The 20,631-nt window shown below is 42.3% G+C and overlaps 1 protein-coding gene across 1 annotated transcript in view; it reads right to left on the bottom strand.

Moving 5' to 3' along the window:
* Positions 1–1,245: 1,245 nt before the first annotated feature.
* The window catches only part of CNIH2 (cornichon family AMPA receptor auxiliary protein 2), a 460,347-nt gene continuing 440,961 nt past the window's right edge, over positions 1,246–20,631 (bottom strand). The window contains exons 6-7 of the mRNA XM_069207924.1: positions 3,843–3,894; positions 1,246–2,305 (exon numbers count right to left, since the gene is read on the bottom strand). Of these exons, the coding sequence (XP_069064025.1) occupies positions 3,861–3,894 (34 nt within the window). The 3' untranslated portion in view covers positions 1,246–2,305; positions 3,843–3,860. The remainder of the gene's footprint in view (positions 2,306–3,842; positions 3,895–20,631) is intronic.

Below are 20,631 nucleotides of genomic sequence, written 5' to 3' on the forward strand. Positions count from 1 at the left end.
ATGGTACACAGTGTGTTAACTAAGAAAGAAGGAGTTCTTCCGGATGAGATTCGAGCATGCACCTTTAGGATGTAGAAAGAACAGAAGAGCAAGTTCTTATCTCACTAAGTTAACATATTATCAGACATACTGTTTTAAGAGCCTATCTCTAAGTATAGTTAAGTCTCAGAACCATTTTAAGTTACTTATTCTAAATCTGATTACTATTGCAAACTTTCCTGGTTGCAGTCCTACTCGTCTGAATTCTGAGTTTGGCATTTCTGATTACACTAGTAATTATATTATAATATAGCTGTTGTCTTTCAGTCTGAGTCCGGGCTTGATACACTACAACTAAATAAGTTACCTTTTTGAAGCACAACATTTTGGTGAATCTTTAGTGGCAAGAGCTAGAGAGTACTGCAAAGCTGGACAAGTCACATACCAAAACCTTTTCAATAATCCAGGCAAAGTGCTCCAAAATGAGGATGATGTAGTGAACAGGTTGTTAAGGAATTAATGGGGTATTTGCCAGAATTATGATATACTGTGGGTCGGGGAAGGACAGCCATCCCCCTCAAACAGGCAGTGTTGTTTAGGGGTTATTCTTCCTTCTGCAATCAGTTACAGTCGCCAACATTGCTTGTTTCCAACCAAACTTTTGCTGAGAGATCTTATTGCGATGTTGTTCCTCTGTTTTTTTCTCCATTTACTTCCTCTTCGGTGTGCACTTCATATCGGGGCGTCACTCACTACCTCTTATTTTGACCTTCAAGGTTCACACCCTGTTCTCTTTCCTCTCTCTATTTCCCTATTTCTCTGTTCCTGATCTCTCTGTTTCTTTTTCTCTACATCCACATCTACTGCATCATGGTTTTTCTAGTTCCAATGGTTTTCTCCTCCTAGAACTAGTGCATTCTTTTTCAATCACCTCGCTATTTATTGCCTTTGCTTTCCTTCCCCATCTCCCTCCTCATTTTCTCACCCATTCTACTCCTCATTCTCTCTCTGTCTTATTCCCTCTCAGTCTCTTCTTCACCAATTTCTCTTTCTATTCTTTTAGTCCTTGTTCCATACGTTATGCCCATTTTTCTATTCGGTTCCCCCATTCTGGCCCCCTTTCTCCACCATTTTTCCATCACACATTTCATTCATCTTTCCTCTCTCTTTTTGCCACTTTGCTGCCTCTGTTCCTCAAATACTTATTTCTGACTCGTACTCACCAATATACAACCCTATTTGACTTTCCTTGCTCAATATCATGTCACTCTTCTTTCTTCCCCCACTTTTTCAGTTTCTCTCCCTTTCTCTTTTGTACTCTTCCCTCCGCTCATCAGTTTCTCTCTTTGAAAACTAAGGATGAGAGAACCAAGTATTGCTTGGAGGTAATCCAGTGCTCATTGCGTCTCTGTGTATTTTTGACCCGGCGGGTATTGTAAAGAGGCAGGGATTACTACAATATTGAGAAGTTTGTGTGCATGATGGAGGTCGTTCTCTTCCCTAACTTGAGCATGAAGCTTTCCATAGATGTTCAGTTTAGCCAAAAACTCTAAAAGACATATCAGCTTCTTGACATAGTATTGCGGTCCTAGCCCCTCCAAAATCAGCCCACCAGTGACACCCCCTTCCAGAAATGTGGATGCTCTAGTTGGCAGTCTTCATGATTGTGGTAAATGATGTCTCTGCCTCTGGAACCAGTGATCTATTTGGCAATATCCACAGGAAAAACAAGATTTGGCAACAATGGATAACACAATGGAATGCTGGCAAGTTTCTGTGGGTCATATGTATGTCAAGGAAAATGTCCGCTTCCCTCTTTCTCTGGGAGAAAAATAATGGATGAGGAGGAATAGATGACGGTTGGGGTGGGCAGGGTGGAGTTGACTCTTTTCTATCCCATTCCCCAAGGAATGTGATCATCCCAAGCAGGAATCAGTTCCACACCTGAGGGACGAATCTTGCAAGAGGGAAACCAAACCACCGAAGACATCACAGCAAGCCGGTGGCAGAGAAAGGCAGCAAGTGTCTCGCATCCAATGATTCCATGTTCAGCACCCACACCCTGGAGCTCAGAAGGTGGAGGGGTTGTGTGCAGCCAGCAACACCCACAGCGTCAAGGAAGGGGGCAGATGTTGGAGATCTCCCACCATTTAGCCTTACTCCTCCTTGACCAAGAGCTGAACAATGTCTCCTGCCTTTCTGATTAGGGGGCAAAGGAGGCTGGAGTTCCTGCTGTCTCGTTGGGGGTTGGGTGGGCGGCAATGAGGTGTATGGCATTTGTTCGGGTCACAGCGTTTCTTAGAAATGGACCAGTGTGTAAACCATACTGTTCAACAGAACGAAAGAAAGAAAGAAAGAAAGAAAGAAAGAAAGGAGAGAGAGAGATAATCATTAGAGGCAGCAACTGAACATAAAGGAAAAAATAGAACAGAACAAAAAAGCATTAAAACATCTGATACAACCTTTCCCCAGTAAGTCAAACTAATAATACAACCTTTCCCAAGTAGGTCAAACTAAGCAATTTATCTGCATTTCTTATCATGAAGTAGCACCCGTTCAGTGCCCTCTCTAGCTATCACCAACTTGAACATCCTTCTAACTCGCGCTACAGATATTACCATGTCAAAATAACCTGCACTGCTGAATCCCGATTCAAATTTCCCTTCCCCCTTGCAAGTGTCCTGTAACACAACAAATGGAGTCTCATTGCTGAACCAGCAACCACAGTATCACTAACACACTAGTGCCCTCTCACTATTCAGCAACTACAGAAGTCTAACTATGGATCCTTAAACAAAGTCTCTTAAGAACAGCCACCCAGAACTTCCCATTCTAAACAACCAGGCACAAGGTTCTCAGTCCTGAGCAGAGCCTTCCCGGTCTTAATGAACAAACAGAGTACTCCAAGTCTTATTCACCAAGCAGAGGATTTCCAGTACCAATGAAAAAGCAGGGCATTTTCAGTTCTAATGCGCAATCAGCACGTTCTCAGTCCTAATGGCCATCAAAAGCAACCCAATTCTAGATCACATAGGAAAGGATTTTCAAGCAGATCATTCCCAGTCTCAATACCAAAGCAGAGTATTCCCAGTCCTAATGCATAAGCAGAGAGGTCCCAGTCCTAATGACCAGTTAGAGAATTAGAGCACTCACGGTTCTAATGACCAATAAGTGCCTTCTAAGTGGAGGGCATTTCCAGTCCTAGTGGCCAGGCTAAGACATTCTCTATCCTAATGCCAAAGCATAGTGGTATGTGCCCTAACAGCCAATCAGAGAGTTACTTCTTCTAGTAATCAAGCCGAGCAATCTCTTTCCTAATGACGAATCATAACATTCCGTGCTCTGTCCTAATGGCTAACCAGAGCATTTACTGCCCAAATGCCAGACAGGGAGTCCCTTAAGTCTCAACACCCAGCCACAGCATTATCTCTTTCAAAACCTAAATGGATCATCGCTTTCTCAACTACCAAAAAACTGTCACCTCCTCTCCAGCCTTCCAAACAGTGCCCTCTCTCAAATATAGCTGAATATCCTTACTTCCAACTAAGTGACAGCCAGCAAGCACTGTTGCCAAGTTCTACCACCAATCATAGAATCTCCTTCCTTACGTACCTACCCCATCACTTAAACTCTCACACACCAAAAGCAGCAATGGACAGCTTCACACGAGTGTTTGTTGAGCTGTCAAACAGAGCACCTTGTCTTTGAATCATCCAAAAGACAACCCCTTCTCCCCCATATCCCAATACAAAGGCTCGTAGGGCATAGGGAATAAGATTAAGTGAAGGCAGAAGGTTAGAGGAGAATCGATAATGCAAAACAAAGATTAATCAGTAATTCAGAATAACTCAGATTTCACTCACCGTTACCCGCGTAGCTCGTCAAACACTGCCATAGCGGGCGGAAGCCCCCACCCTAAGAATAATGGAAAATTAAAATTTTAGCAATTATTTTTAGAATATACAAACAAGACCACAGGAAGGTATATTTGGAATGTTGCCATATTGGCTCCCAGTTCTCAAATCCCAACCCTCCCTGTCAATGTACGAGGGCCCCAATACCAAATCTAGTGCCCAACAGTGTACACTCAAAAGAAAAAAGCCCAGGCTTATGAGAAGATGCCCAGCCATGCAGTACTTGAGAATACTACGCTTGCATCACTGGAAGCCACGTTTTGGAAAGCCTCAATCAAGGACCTCAGGAAATAACTATGCTCAGAACAAAGATCTAGCAGCCATTCATGTTACACTCTCCTGACTACAATTCTAAATGATTACATCTATGCAATAGCCTGTTTCAAGGGCATAACTGAATTATCTCTTTCATTAGTTTATTCTTTATTTTTGGTGAAGGTAGGAGGCTGTAAACAGAAAGTTGCACGTTTTTAAAATTTTAGAAATACATTTCATGTGTTTCAGTCTTCCTACCTTATTTTGCTGGCCGTCCCAAATCAAATGTTTTTTAATGACATCCATTTTGAGAGCTGTTTTCAAGAATACAATTTGGAAGTGCGACATAGTGGACAGGGTTGCTTCCATTCTGAATGGCAATTAGGATTGCTATTGGTTTTTATGTTATTTTCCCGACCTCTATAGATTCAGATTGCTATTATTTTGGATCAGTTATTTCAGATGACAATTATATCAACGTGGTAAGAGAACATATATTTATTGTGTCAAAGTTTATTTTGCTTTTTTACATTTTTGTATTCTTTTTCTTACTCGTTTACTTTTATAAAGTAAAACTATTTAATTTATTTAGTATTAAGTGTCAAGGATACCTGGTCGACACATAAATAGTGGGTATGGTGTGTTCAGGGGTTCCTATGCTATTTATTGCCATTGTTGATTGAGGTTCGAGGCCAGGAAGCACGTGAGGCAAAGCCTCGTGAGAAGCACAATTCTGAGTGTGTCATGATGCTCTTCTCCTCCCTCAACACTGGTAATAAACAGCACGGTGTTCTCTGTGCGTCTGCATATATGGTCTATATTTGCTTTAACAAATATAGTTAATAAAAACAAGTATACAATGGGTTAACGAAAACCAGGATGCAAGGGGTTAAATTTGCGCAGCAGGTAAAATCACACTCAAGAAATATCCCAACTATTAGGAGTTATTTCTATGTTTAAAGTAACTGTGAAATGTAATCAGACCAGGTGCTATGCCCAACCTTGCCTGGGCAGCCAATCCCTCACTGGGTGGACAATCCACCTCTGCACCTCCAGCCAGGCCCTGTACCCAACACCCCCCCATGTTCTTTGTAGTAATGGAGGGTTGTGAGCTGCACCCAAACCCTCCCCCATCCAATGGGTGCTCAATCCCCTACTTCGCACTGCCTTTAGCATGGTGCATCGGTGGATTGACCCTATGCCCAACCAACTGCAGGCAGCCAAACCCCAATATACACGGTCTACGGTCTGCACAATGGCAGTTGGCTGCAGAGTCTGGTCTTTGATCAGACCAGTGTATTTTAAAAAATATTTTTGGTACCACAGTAACAGAGTGGGTGCAGCGTGGGTATTTATATTTGACTTAAGCGTGTGCCCACCCTGCAGCCTTTATGGGCCTTTTCAATTTGTTTTTATAACTCAGGAACCAAATCTCACACAGCCTGGACACCCTCACGGGTGACAGGTAGCACTCTACAACTCTACTAACTGATTGATTGATTGAATCCCCAAGTCCTGTAATGGCAGCCTCAACATTGTTTTCACAGTTTCAGCCAACCAATCAAATTACTGGGTAGATGTATACCGAAATGTACAAAAGGACAAAAAGCTCCCTCTTACTTTTAAATTTTTTGGTACCACAGGAGTCCTGCAGGACTCCTGCGAGACCAACTGTCTAGATATTACACCTAACATTTTCTTGAGTGTTACCTCCTTCATGGTCCAAACTCAGCCCCTCTTTAAATGCTGATTTTTCAAAAGGGTTGATTGGGTTTGCACTGTCACAAAAAGCACGCTTTCTGAGTAAAGTTTTACACATTTTTTGCCAAGTTTGTTCTTATTCTGTTCTGCCTTTTTTCAGTATTAGTGAGTAAAGTTTCCTACAGGAATTATAATGCAGAATCAAAGGTTGAGACCCCCCTTATTATTGGCCTCCGCTTGAGAAAAAATCCACCCACACACTCACACTCCATGGATATTAGCCATTTCTCATACCCTACTTTTACACCTGTATGAAAGTCAGATATCCAAACTAAGGTGATCCACATTTTTATAAAGAACCCTATATTTGCTTTAAACCATAGAATGACACAGCATCAGAAAAGTACTGTTCCCACTTTACAGTATCCAGCCATATAAGCACAATGTACACTTCGATGGATCCTCTGGTGATATGCAAATTGACTGTATTTTTTTGACGATTATGTTGTGCACCCACGTCCTACTCAGCCCTCATGAAATAGGATGGGGAAAATAACGTTATTACTAACAACAATGCCTAAAGTGGGTTCCTTTTTCCATCACCTAGAGTGATTCTGGCTTTTGCTGAGGGCCTGTGTTGATTAGGTATAGGATTGGAGCATGGCCTAAATTGAAAGCTATAAAATCCGATTTTATTACAAGCCTGGAGGCTCATATTATGCATTATTTTCTTACTTTAATAAAATAACAGCCAAGAAAAAAATACAAATCCCAGAAAAACTGGGAGGAAAACTACTGGGTTACATCATAATAGTGTAACCAATCACACATCGAGTATGAACATAACAATCTTGAATGAGGGCAACAAGCCCTCTTTTCTTGCTGTTTGCAGTGAACACACACAACAACCACATTATAGTTATAGTTATGTGTTAAACTTTATTATGTTTTATTGTAATATTTACACACTGCCTTATTGCTTTTACCATCTTGCCGACCGCTGGCCTTACGATGCTTCTTCAAACATTCAATAACGTTCGTTTTCTCTCCCCAGAGGCAGTTCTTGCCTCTCCAAATTTTTGAAATCTCGCAGCGTCTTCAAGGGTCCTACAGCTGACGTGCTCTGTCATCCACTTTCATTTGATCGGCCTTAACTCTCCGGCACTAGGGTTCTTCGACACTGTTCATTCATGCCGGAGCAACCCAGCCAGGTTTGCTCAGCGCATGCTTCCCCACGTCCGCTTCTTCTAGTCTTTTAGCCTGTCTCCACCTTCAGACACACCCTTAACCAGCCCCTATCCGGTCTGGCCCTCCCACCCAGATTGTGCTCCACTTTAACCCCTGTTAGGCAGGTTTTCTCGCAGCCCAAACCTGTTTCATCGCTTTTGAAGCTATTTTTTTAGTAAATTAACCGTTTGTTCCTTTTCTTCCATTAAATCTCTTCACATATATACATTAAAATGTCTGAGGATGAACAGGCTCAATCTCTCAAGATAATTTTAAATCCTTCATTAAGGACTCCGTTCAACATGCCATATCAGTCTCTATGATGGACTTTTAAAAGAAATTTGAAGTTTCCTTATCCAAGATGTTACAGAGCCCTAAGGATGCTCTTTTAAAAGAGTAATGAAATGTGCAGCACCCCACAATGTGCCTTCTAAAGGCATTTCTATTAAATTTGGACCTTCCATCCGAGAGGCGGATCCTTCGGTGCTCCCTTCCTCCCCCCTTAACATTGTTCATCTAAGACACACTGGCAGCGATGGGGATGATATTTTGGATGCTGTCACATCTCATTTTAATATTAGGGATGATTTCTCTGTAAGGGGCCTTTGTAGAAAAAGGCAAAAAAGTTCTCCCTCAGAAGTTTCCCCCCATCCATCGTCTAATAATCTCGTAGACCATTTAGGGGAACCTGTTTTTGACCCTGTGTCAATTTACCATCAAATTCTTTAGAATGGTTCACTATGACCATGTCTTAGATCACATTTCACATTTCACATTATACCCGCACTATCGAACCCAACATGTCATTATTTTTCACTGAATTTGGGAAGGATCCCAAGAAAGTGGTCGCTAGAGCCTGGTCTAATTGCCAAGACAGACTTCTGGACCTAGTTGGCCCATTGACTAGTTTATTGGACTTGGCAGAGGAGGCAAGAATGCAAGGGGAGCATGTTGACCCCAAGGCTCTTTCGAACTGGGCACAGAGAGCAATCTGTATGTTAGGTAACGCAAATGCCTACATCTCCCAGGAAAGGCGCAAAAAGGTTAAAGATTGACCCGAAACTAAGTACTTTTGCAACCAAGAAAGAGGGTCCAAAAGTTGATGGTCTTCTTTACAGAGACTCTTTTATAAAAGAGATGAGCAAATATGTATCTACATTTTCAACTATCGACAAGGCCCTGTCTTCAATAAAGAGCATTTTTCCCAGTGTGTTTTTGGCAGGGCCGGCAAAGTTAGCGATCGATTTGCCGGCCGTTATTCATCAAGAGAGCAATCCCTCGACAGAGGCTCCATCAATCAAGGGTTCCAGCAAGATTTCTATCAAGGCTGTAAGCCCCAGTTCTATCTCCGTTGCTTCGGTGGAGCCCGCAGTAGGGGATATAGAGCCAAAGGAGACCAACTCTCGGGTAAGAACTTCCAATTCTGGCCCTCCTCCCATAGGAGGCAGATTGGGGGATACTACTTATTCCATTTCAAGACTCTCCCCTTCAGTCTTTCGTCAGCCCCTTGGTCTTTCACCAAGATTCTCAAACCCTTAGTGGCCTTCCTCAGAAGTCAGGGCGTAAGACTCATAGTTTATCTGGATGATTTTCTAATCATGGCTCAGGGCAAATCTTGTCTTTTGGCACATCTAAATCTTTGTCAGGATCTTTTGTCAAGACTGGGTTTCCTTATAAACACTCAAAAGTCTGTTCCGGTCCCTTCTCAACGCCTTGAGTTTCTGGGTTTTATATTGGATACTGTCAGATCAATCCTTCAACTTCAGAAAGAGGATTTAATAAAGAGAGAGATATGCCATACAGTGTCTATTCCTCTCTGTTCCCTCAGATCTATAGCTCGTTTGGTAGGTCTTCTTTCTTCCTCCATTTTTCCGGGGCCCCTTCATTACAGAGCACTACAAAGATTGAAGATCCGTCATCTTCACAAAGGTCTCGCTTATACAGACCCAGTCGTCCTGGATTCTGAATCCAGAGAAGAACTTCTCTGGTGGCTGAGTCACTTAGATGCTTGGAACGGGAAAACAATTTTCTCTGTCACCCTAGATCTTGTCTTAGAGCCAGATGAAAGTCGAACAGGATGGGGCGCAAGATGTGGTCATCTCTCGACTGGAGGTTCATGGTCCATTCAGGAGTCATCACTGTATGTTTTGCTAAACCTCCGGTTCCCAAATATGTTTTGTGGGATGTTATTTTGGTGCTTTGTTTATTTATCTCATGGCCAGACAATACTGATTTATTGCTTAAACATTTGTCTCCCAAATTGACTATGCTTTTGTGTTTAGTTTCTATCACACATGTGTATCTGATGTTAAAGGTCGGGATGTTTTCTCTTTCCGATATTTCTCTTTAGAAGTTTATTTTCAGGTCAATAGGAGTACCAAAACTAATTTATCATCTGTTCATTACCCTTTTTTCCCCCTCTCACCCTGAGTTGTGTATTGGCAATTGTTTGAAGGCTTACAGTTCTCCAACTGCAAATCTCAGAAGTCTCTCCTCTTTCCAGCTCCTTATTTCCTTTCAAAAATCCCACAAGCCCGTCTCTGCTCCTAGCCAATTGGTGTAGATGGCTCATGTCCCTGACTGTTGTTTCTACCCATTCTTTTGGAACCCATTCAGTGAGAGGGGTTGTCGCCTCTGCAGCTTTCTGGGCGGGGGCTAGTTTACACGACATTCCCAGGTCTGCATATTGGTCAAACGTTAACAAGTTTAGAACTTTTTATTGTAAACCTGTTGATCATCCATTTTACTCTGTTATCTCTTTGCTTTGAACAAGCATAATATGAGCCTCCGGTCTTGTAATAAGATTGAGATTTTCCTATCCTTGGCGTCTGAAAGGCTAGATTTTATTAAAGACACGGAGGTGAGTATTATCCCACCACAGTTTAACCCTCCCTGTTCTTTTTTCTGCAGTTCCACTGCCTTCAATAAGCTCCACTGTATCTAGTTACTTCACATCCAGCTTCACTTTTCCTGGTTTCTCCCTGACAAATATCCTGGCTTAACCCTCTGCTTCCAGTTTCGCCTACTGCTTTCCTGATGAACTCCTTTAAAGATTAGATATCTGCTTTATTGACTTTAAGCCAGGTCTTTATTTAGTTTCCTGAATCCTACACTGACTGACTCTCACAAGAAAAGCAGGCTTGTTGCTCTCAGTCAAGACTGTTTTGTTCATACTCGACGTGTGATTGTTTATACTATTATGATGTAACATGGTAGTTTTCCTCCCAGGTTTTCTGGGGTTTGCAGTTTTTTTTGGGGCTACTGTTTTATTAAAGTGCAAAAAGAACACTTAATACTTGCCTTTGTGTCTTTAATAAAATCTAGACTTTCAGACACCAAGGCTAGAAAAATATCAATTTTGGAGAAGTAAAACATGTAAGGGTTTATTGCACATTTTTCTTAGGTTCTGCTATAGTCATAATGATGTGTTTTCTCGTTCCATTGATAGTATTTTTCAGCTTCTGCTCTTTAAGCTTTTGTAAGAAGCCTATGGAGGCAAAGTATTCCCAGCTTCGAGCATTTCAAAACTGAATGGCATGGCTCAGTGCTTAATATGTAAATTAAGAGGTGCCGGTGTTCAAAGCCCTTCTCTTAAACACGAGGCTGCTGTAATTAAATCTGCCAGCACTGAATACTGAGACAGCGTAATCCTGAAGCCATCTCGGGCCTCTTCAATCCATTTATGGCCACTCCTGCCCCTTCATCTCATCCTGCAACTTTCTACCTTCTCCCTTTATGACGCTTTTTAGTTTTTCCTTCTTCCGTCTTTCACATATGTGTCTTTTGCTCGCAGCAAATGCTTGAGGCATAAGAATAAGCCCCGGCCCTCACAAATAAGTGGCGTGCTCAGCACCAGAAAAAACAAGCACAAATTAAGCACTGGCGTGGCTGCTGTTCCATGTTTATTTGGTGACTAGCAGAGACGACTGTGCACTTGAGCTTCAAGTCCCTAGTAGCTTAAGTTCTGTTTGTGTAGCAGTGTTTCTCCAAACTATCTGAGAGAGGATAATGGGGGCTGTCATCTTGGTTTGTTGACTTTTCACGACTTCCTTGGGAGCACTTACCTCCATCTGCATTTCCATGATCGTTGACTACATATCCAATACTCTATCCAAAAGCATGCTAGTCTTCTCCCAGTAACTGTACCCAGGAGTTTCCACATTGTATTCTTGCCTAATGAAGCCAGGGAGAAGGCAGGCATATGAATTTTGCTTAGAAGGCAAATAGACTTTTATCCTCTACTCCCTCTTCTATGAGATCAGTGTAAGATGAGTAAATCAGCGGTTTGTGTGGGATAGCCATTGGAGGGCTAGCTAGGTGTGACTGACTTAGTATTAGCCCTGGAAAGAGTGAACAGAGTCCGGCTTCGTGGAACTCTGTTGAGTTTAAAAAACTTTGTGGAATTTTGTGAAGCCGGAGTTCTGTAGCCAGCCAGGCCCGACCCTGCTTAACGCTTCTTAGATGGGTGCATTCAGGAGGGCCGTAGGCAGTGAAAGCTGCCAGGCATGTTTTGCACCGACCTGTCCCGTGTGCAGTGCACACAGGGCAGTCCGGTGCACAAGAGGCCTCAAACGGCAGCTTTCACAGTGATAGCTGCCATTTCAGTCCTTGTTTGTGCACCAGTGTGCACAAACAACGACAAAGAGAAAGAAGTAAGGACTTTCCTGGGTTTTCCCGGGGGTTCTCGTCTCCTTGTCATCTGATGACGATGATGAGTCCTCGCCAGTTGCTGAGCTCTGGTGCTCAATCCCGCCTAGTTATGGGCTATACAGGGCAAGCGCACACTGTCTGTGCTTGCGCTGTGTAGCCCGTAATGGGCTGCAGCATGCACCTGGTGAGCTCTGTTCTACTGGCTGGGCTAGTGGAGTTTTTGGAGGACTCCAGGAGGAGCGTGGAGTTCCAAAGGCCAGGGCCTTAGGCAGTGATAGCTGCCATTTCAGTCCTAGTTTGTGCACCAGTGTGCACAAACAATTACAAAGAGAAAGAAGCAAGGACTTTCCTGGGTCTTCCCAGGGGTTCTCGTCACCTTGTCATCTGATGACGATGATGAGTCCTCACCAGTGGCTGTGCTCTGGTGTGCACTACCGTCCCAGTTATGGGCTGCACAGCGCAAGCGTACACTGTCTGTGCTTGCGCTGTGTAGCCCGTAATGGGCTGCAGGTTCAATTGGTGAGCTCTGTTCTACTGGCTGGGCTAGTGGAGTTTTTGGGAAAACTCCAGGAGGAGCGCGGAGTTCCAAAAACTCTGTGAGCTCCACTAGCAGAGAGGAGCTCCCTGCACACCACTACTTTGTATACTGAGAGACACCCCACAATTTTCTACATAATTGGTCTCATGAAATTAGTGCGGGCAATGCAGATTTCAATGCATCTCTCAAGAGGGTTGATGCGTTGTCATGCCCTTTGCCTATGTAGTGTATGTCGATGCAGACCTCCCTCTCAAACTCCACTGCACATGTTTGACGAAATCCAGTACTGCAGCCTGAAACTCTTATCAAGGTTAAGGCTTTCATCTGGCAAGCAGTTCTCAGACTAGGTATTTGTGCCTCGCCACCATTGCTAGTTTTACTAATATTTCAAAAGGGAATTAAACTGGGTCGATAATATGCCAAGAGGAAAGGGAATGCACTGTGCAACAGTCAAGCATAGAAGATTGTGGCTTCACCACTTCTGTGATATTAATTTTGACTGTTTTGGGGAAGCCCACACTCTTGGTGCTGGTGATAATCTCTCATAAGTGGTCAGTTATGGTAAAAGTTGAAGCAAAGTTAGATTTAAGTAATGACAAATACAAAATGTGAAGGATAAAATGCCTGAATTAATCTCAGTCATTTTTAATTACTTGGACCGCATCCAGTCTATCTATTGTTTTCACCCACCATGCCACCACAGATTAGATCCAGCCATACGCCAACAAGCCTTTATCCTGCTCAAATAGAAACAGTTTAGCCAGGTCCTTTAGCAAGGTCCTTTCTGAACCAGAACACAGGCAACCCAAGACTAGTTTCAGCCTACTTCTGCCTCTTCAGGCAGGTGCAGCATGGTCTCAGTGGCACAGCGAGTACAGAACCCATGGCTGGGCACACCCACCACACTTGGGGTGTGGCACTGAGGAATACAAACAAGCATGGAGTTTTAGCATATAGATGATTGGCATCTATTGAGAACCTTACCTCCGAATTTCCAGAATTCTTTAAAGTGGCAAAGACGTTCTCCATCACTATATTCCAGGTGTTACATCCCAATTATAAAAATATTGCATCTATGACATCGCCTTAACTACTCAATCATAAGTATAGTGTATGTAGATGTGGAGTTAGGAACAGTATATATATAATATCCTTGATGAGTGGATCCAATATTTTTGTGTTCATTATTAATCAATAACATTATGTGTATTTGTAAAGCACACGTTCACTCAGAAGGGTATTGTGGCGCTGAACAACAGAAACTTGTGGCTACCCAACTCAATGGTACTCATGGTATCAACCTCAGAAAGATGCAAGGCTGAGCGGACAACCAGGATTTTAGCCTGTGATCATGAGGTCGAACACATGCCTTTACAGTGGATGCATTAGGCCACTGAGCTGCCTCAATCAAATCTGAATCAATAGAGTCATACAAGAGGTGACAAAGGTATCTGACATAGGTACAGGAAATGATCTGGGGATCGCTACGCGATCCATATGCTTTGGACTGTCCCTTCTACAGGCCCTGGGCTCCTAATGATTTCTCTCATTTCTAGTGTACTCTGGCACATCAGACAACAGTACCAGCAAGCCTGGGACTCAACTGGCCATGCACGCTCTGGGCTCATGAATTATTGAAAATAAAGAGGATAAAGAATTATTGTGAATTGGGGAGGTTATGTTTACACTTCTACCACGGCCACAGCTGTAGTGCAGAAAGTAAGTCTCGGAAAGACTATGAAGGACATCAAAGGCTGCAGGTAAGAGTTTAGAATTTAAAATTAGCGTTTTGTGACAGACAAAAGGAGACAGGAGTCAGGTTATCAGCCAGCTTACATGTTGTTACAAGAATGGATATGAAATGCAAGCTCAACAATTTTACTAATGCATCTTTTTCGTAGCTGTCTAAAATTGCAATTGAGCCAGTTTTAACTGTCATGCTTCAACACACTACCATATCCCATACATGTTTCAGCCTCTCACCTACGGGCAACTAGGTCTGGACAGATTGAGTGCTGTCATCAGATGCCACAGACATGAAACACAAACCTCACATTGGGCCAGCAACCATGCTTATACATCTCTTTCCCTTGCCCCCCTGCAGTGCCCTCCTGCACCCTGCTCCTGGGAACCTTGTAGAATGAGCCTCAAAATCAGATAGCATGGCAAGCCACATGCGAGCTGAACCACCTGTATGCGCACAGGTGAACGTGGTAATGTATGGTAATGTCACTTATGCTTGACCGCTTCCATCTCAAACAAGAGAGTGCTTCAGAGCGCTTGGTCTGGGTGGAGATTAAAGAAGATGCACAAGTACGAGAGATGTGGAACTGATGTGTTGAGGTCAATGTTAATAACACAGTCTTTAGTGTGCTGACACAATGAGCAGGCCTTGGAAATGTAGGGTGTGGCTGGGGATCAAGATGCTCATTTGGCAGTCTTAAGCTTTTGACAAGTTAAATAAAAGGGGGGAGACGAGAGTCATGGAGCCTGCAGCACATAAAGAGTCATAGGAGCAAGTTGTATGAAGCCTGGACTGTTCTATTGCTTATTCAGAATCTTAGCCATAGAGGCGTTGCATCAGAATGCCACAGCATTTGAGTAGGTCTCCTTCCAAATTAGCATATTCTGGGAGTGTGTTTCAGAGAAGGGATTCTTGGACAATGGAGAGGCCTCCTGCATAACCTTCAGTATCTGGGAAAATGGTCAAAAGGTTCTGCAAAGTTGACCGCAGATTGCGGACTGGATAGTAAAGTCAAAACCATGAACGGTTTGGACATGGATGTATTAAGAACCAAGCACATTACCTTGAGCTTTTCTTACTCTTTAAAAACGTTAGGGTTAAGACCTTTAGGGAACATGTGATGTAGAGGTGGGAGGGCCACTGGAAGCTCGAGCCTAGCTCGAGCCAGAGGCATGGCTCTTGTTCAGCTCGAGGTCTTTTTGGAGCTTTGAGTCCAAAATAAACAGAGCTTTTAAGGGTGGCGATGTGGCCTGGTGTTACAGCTGCTGATCAGGTATCATGGGAAACCAGGTTTGAATCCCAGCTTCAGCTCAGCATCCTATGAATCCTGACAAACTCCCCATTTTGAAAAAACAATGGGTGATATACTTTAAGTCCTTGAGCAAGGTTCGCACTAAGTAAACTGCCAAAAATAAAATGTGGATTAAGCCTGTCACCCACGCTCTAATCTCACCCCAGAAGAATTAAGGAGAAAGCATTACCAATTGCTGTCAGTGGGAGGTATTAGGCTAATGGAAGAACTGCACAATGTGAAACTGGAAAGTCTGGGATCAAGCCTGATTTCCTTGCTTGACCAAATTATGTGATCGTATACAAACACTTTATTTCACTGAACCGCCTTTTTCTTATTTATCACATATGAGAGTGCCATCAAATACAGGAGTCCAGGATGTGGACTGTACAGAGAAAAACTCTATTGCTTCAAAGCACTATAGCAGTCCAGTCCAGAAGTGAAAATGAATTGCTGTCCACAAAGCCATAAATGATTCCGGCACCTAAAGCTGTATCACTGGAGTTGGCTACTCCGTGACCCACAGAGCTGTCACTGCTTCTTTGATGAGGCAACATACTCTGCTGATGTGTACAAACCTGAAGTGCATGGGTCACTGAAGCGAATTCCACAAAAGTCACAACATTAACCTGTGTTTAACCCTCTGGTAGCTTGACACAAAAGCTGTCAGACTTAACTTAGAGTCAATGTGTAAAGTATTTATGCAGCACTTAAACAGCACTAAAGTTCAAACACAACACAAGAAAAATCCCCAATTTAGAAAAATTGTAATAAATTATTTGACACCAAAATGACAAAAATCAAATCAGCAGAACCGGAATCATGAATTTTTAAAAGTTTAAAATGGAAAATAGCGCCAAAAATATCAAAGCGTCAATTGCAAAAATCAAGTCACACAAGACCGTGCAACGTCGAAAGTAAGACCCAACAGTGATGGAGTGTGGGTCAGATACATGAAGTAGATTGTGCCCAGTGTCCGCTCAGCTTTAGATTTAGAAGAAATTTTCAAAGAAATTGTCTGAGAAGGTAAAGTTCAAATGGGGGAAGGCAGCTGGTGGTGTATAAGGTGGAGATGTAGTTGTCGGGGAGTCGCTGGGTGAAGTTGAGGTTAATATTAATTTATTTGGATTTAGGATCTGATTGAGAACTTGGCGGACAAGTTACTCTGAGTTACTCTATCACAACAGTGATGGATATCCCGTCCACTGAAATATATATCCCATTATATCCTATGAGATTAATGATTTATTTTGTGACGGAGTAACTTGTCCACCAAAATCTCAATCAGGCCTGAGTCTCTTTTTTGGAATTTGAAAATCTCCAGTGGGATGAAGCTGCAGGCTATAGCTGAAGAGGGTTTCATGAGGCAGGATACCCCTTCTGCTGTCTGCAACTGAACAGGATTTGCTGCTGCAGAGAAGAACTACCAGAAGTCCGGCCAATCGGTGATGCACTTTGGGCGAATTGAAGAGCAGGTAGGTCCAGGGCTCCTCTCGGTTGTCAGAACACTTTTAGGGTAAAAATTGTCTAAATCCCAAGTTTTGTATTTGGTCTATTTCTGCACCTTTAGCATCACTTCCAAGCGGCCAAAACAGGGGTGGCGCCATTTGGAGGGTCAGGACTCACTCAGGCAGGGTCCAGGTCGAAGATCAAAACGGTTGGAGGCTTTTCTGTCCCTGAGGCTCTGATCAAGAAGCCGGACAACTAGCCTTTGGATTCACTCTGGAAGTAAGTAGGTAACAGACATTTATAAAGCATGACATTCACCTAACAAGTATCTTGATACCATAGATTCATGCCAGTTCCCACCAATGTAAGTCATTTTTATTCTTCCACAGTAAGTTCAATAGAAGCTACTTAAGGTTCTACTCTGTTTCAAAAAGAGCCAGGTCTTCAAGACATTCCTAAAACTTGAAAGTTTAGCACTGGCTCTGAGGGGAGCAGGAAGTGTATTCCATAGTTGGGCTGCCTTTACCTGGAATGATCCTCACCCAGCTCTAACTCCTGAATTTCGGGACACAGTCTAGGTTAGCTAAGGCAGAACACAAATATCTTTGAGGTCTGTAGTACCTATAATACCTTTGCAAAGAATGTGGAACTGTTCTATTCAGGGCTTTGTAGACCACAACCACAGATTTAAAAAATATTCCTTTTTTAACTGGCAGCCAGTGCAACTCTTTTAGGGACTTGGATGACGAGTCATATCTAGACTTGTCCAGTGCCAGTTTTGCTGCTATTGTTTGTATTTGATGCAGTCTTTTTATTAAGTATTCGGGAGCTCCCAACTAAAGTGTATTACAGTAGTCAATTCTGCTCAGAATCGTACCATGGACTAGCTTTCTTCATGGCTGGGGTAGAAAGGGAACAATATTTTGGAGGTTCCAAAGCAGACCAAAGTAAGTGGCTGCCGTTTTATTGATGTGTGCTTCCATGGTTAAGTTGTCGTCCAGGTATATTCCTACATTTTGCACTACCTGAGCTGGTTTTAAGGTCATCCGACCCAATCAATATCCAGAAGTCCTTCGGGAGACAATACGGTTCTTTGGAGGTTGAAGAACATAAGAATTCAGTTTATTCCCCATCGAATTTCAAGAAGTTCCTTTTCAGTTAACTTGCCATGTCATTTAACCATCTATGCAGCTCATCTACTGGGGTATGGTTGTTTTTATCCAAGGCCAAAATTTGCTAAGTGTTGTCGGGATAGTTTACATATGACATCTTATGAGATCCAAGAAGGGTCGGCAGGGGTCATAAGTATATGCTAAAGAGGTTGGGGCTCAGTGCCATACCTTGTGGCACCCTTTGATTTATCCTCTTCTATTCCAAGCAGAAGGGAGGAAGAGAGATTGCTTGGAACCTATTAGTCAGGTAGGACTCAATCCACTCCAACTGCATTCCTTCTGTTCTCCTTCAGTCTCAGAGTCAGTGTGAGGGTTCAAGTAAAAGAGCAGGGCTCAGGCAGAAGAGTAAACCTCAGGGGGCTCAGAGCAGACTTTAGGCAGAAAAGCAGCCCCTCTTTGTATAGTAAAGCATTTTTCTGAAGTACTCAGCAGGTCACAGCAGCAAGCAGTCCTATAAAAGCCCTTCCACAGGTCCAGGAGTGAACTGAAGAGTGGCTCTGGGGTCCTATTTACATACCTAATGCCTTCTTAGAAGTGGGAGAAACCCCTGGAGGCTTCTCCTCATAGAAGTGTTTGGAATTTCCAGCCTCAGTCCAAGTCTGTCTTCAGCCACAATAGGCCTTTTCAAGTACAAGTGGGCCTATGTACAGCTCCGCCTTGCCCCACCTTGCCTGGCATGGCCCATCCAGGCACATTTAGTCGATTTTACCATGAAAGAGGAAATTTAATTATACTTACAGAAACACCAAACATGAACTGGTTACCTCTTCCCATTTGGAATTTATCTTCATTAAATGTAACAAGGCAATCCAAATGTTATCCTATGGGAGAAGTAGGCTTTGCAGTGGTGTAAAATGAATTTGAGGATTTTTCACTATTAGGACATGTAAACATTAAAATGACGTCCAAATTCTTAAATAGAACTTGCCCTGCCACATGGCCTGTTTAGGGCCTACCCTAAGGATGACTTACATGTATTAAAATGGAAGGTTTAGGCCTGGTAAAAGGTTTATTTTACCAGGTCAATGTGCCAGTTTAAACCTGCACCCAAAGTCTGCACTGGCAGGCCTGAGATATGTTTAAATTGGCTACTTATGTTGGGTGGCACAATAGGTGCTGCAGTCCTACTAGTGATATTTAATTTACAAGCCATGAGTACCTGTAGGCCAATTGTTTGTGAGCCATTTGCCCCATGTTTAAATGAGAGAACACAAGCACTTTAGCACTGGTTAGCAGTGACAAAGTGCACTGTGTCCTAAAAGCCAACAAAAACGTGTTCAGAAAACAGGAGGGATAAAGGCAAAAAAGTTGGTAGTGACCATGCAGAGAGGGCCAAGGCCAACAGGCAGGCGTCAATTTGTTCTGCTATTTTCAACTCCAAGGAAGGGATGTGGAAAATTGTAATTTTATAATCAATGTATGAGAACAGAATCTGGATTTTATGAAAGACATAGAGGCAAGTGAATGTATTCCTCACTGATCCTCCTGTATGAAAATTAAACATTATTAGTTGTTCTAGAACATTTAGAGTGGTATGATTTTTTGAAGGGTAAACAAGGATGTTTTGTAATGAGTATAAGTGAAAAATCGTTGTCCAAAGATTGTTGAAGTTTATGGTTGTGAGTTGTATTTATGTAGGATTGAGACATGCTTATTTACTTGCTTTTCTGTTCAATTATGAGAATTGAAGCACACCTAATTTATTCATTTTTTATAGTTTAATACCCTAGGATATGTTTAATAACCACGGTTTTGGTCCTACTTAAATGCACCCAATTATATTCTGGATATGATAAAGGAAATGTTGTTTCAAGTTCTTAGCATGAAAAACAAAAAACGTGGGAGGAAAATCTCATTATCAAATCTTTAGGTTGCATATTATGTATATATATAGATATATATATTATGTATATATGTATTTATGTATGTAAATATGTTGTCCTCGGTGCATGAAATTCCACTCAAGTTGGCCTATAGTACCAGCAGAAGTGGACCAATAGTACCGGAAGAAGTATGCTGCAAGCAGAGATGTATAGTTTGTGGTACTAGTAACCCTCTAGGGTGGAATTTCACACACTGAGGACAATTCAAGATGTTCAAAATATTTCATAATTCATTATTTTTAAAAATGTTTTGTAATTAGATTTGAGCCTGATGATATAGAGTTACAGTCACCCCTGACAATATTATATTAAAATACATGGGTTTCTGTAATCCCTCTATTAACGTCAGACTCCAATTTCTTTATAATAGGTCACTTGTGATGGACCCAGTTGCCGATTATAAAGAAAAGACTTCAGAACTCAACTCGTACATGGTATTACTGTTGCGTTCTGATGTCACAATGCCTGCTGTCACAGCCAGTAGCCAAAGTGAATGGCAGGTCAGGTCACGGAGTATTATTGAAGCAGCTGTTTAAAGCAATGAGAATGAAACATTGCCTTTCTTTTTTCTGCTCTATTTGAACAGCTTTCAATGACAAACAGAGAGAATATGTTTATTTTTGCACTCCTTAACTAGAGAGAAGGTATCATCATTCTGCATGCTTCTATACATTTCGAGCTCCTGCAGCTTTTTTTTTTTACTGACTAGTATTGAACAGCTTGTAATATCTGTTTGCAACAAATATCTAACATGTTTTTGATGTGTTTAATTAGCTTCAGAGGTTTTATTTTTATTTTTTAGGTTTGCAAACATGCTCTCTTTTTCAT

Source organism: Pleurodeles waltl, chromosome 9 (assembly GCF_031143425.1).
Source record: "Pleurodeles waltl isolate 20211129_DDA chromosome 9, aPleWal1.hap1.20221129, whole genome shotgun sequence".
Lineage (NCBI taxonomy): Eukaryota > Metazoa > Chordata > Amphibia > Caudata > Salamandridae > Pleurodeles > Pleurodeles waltl.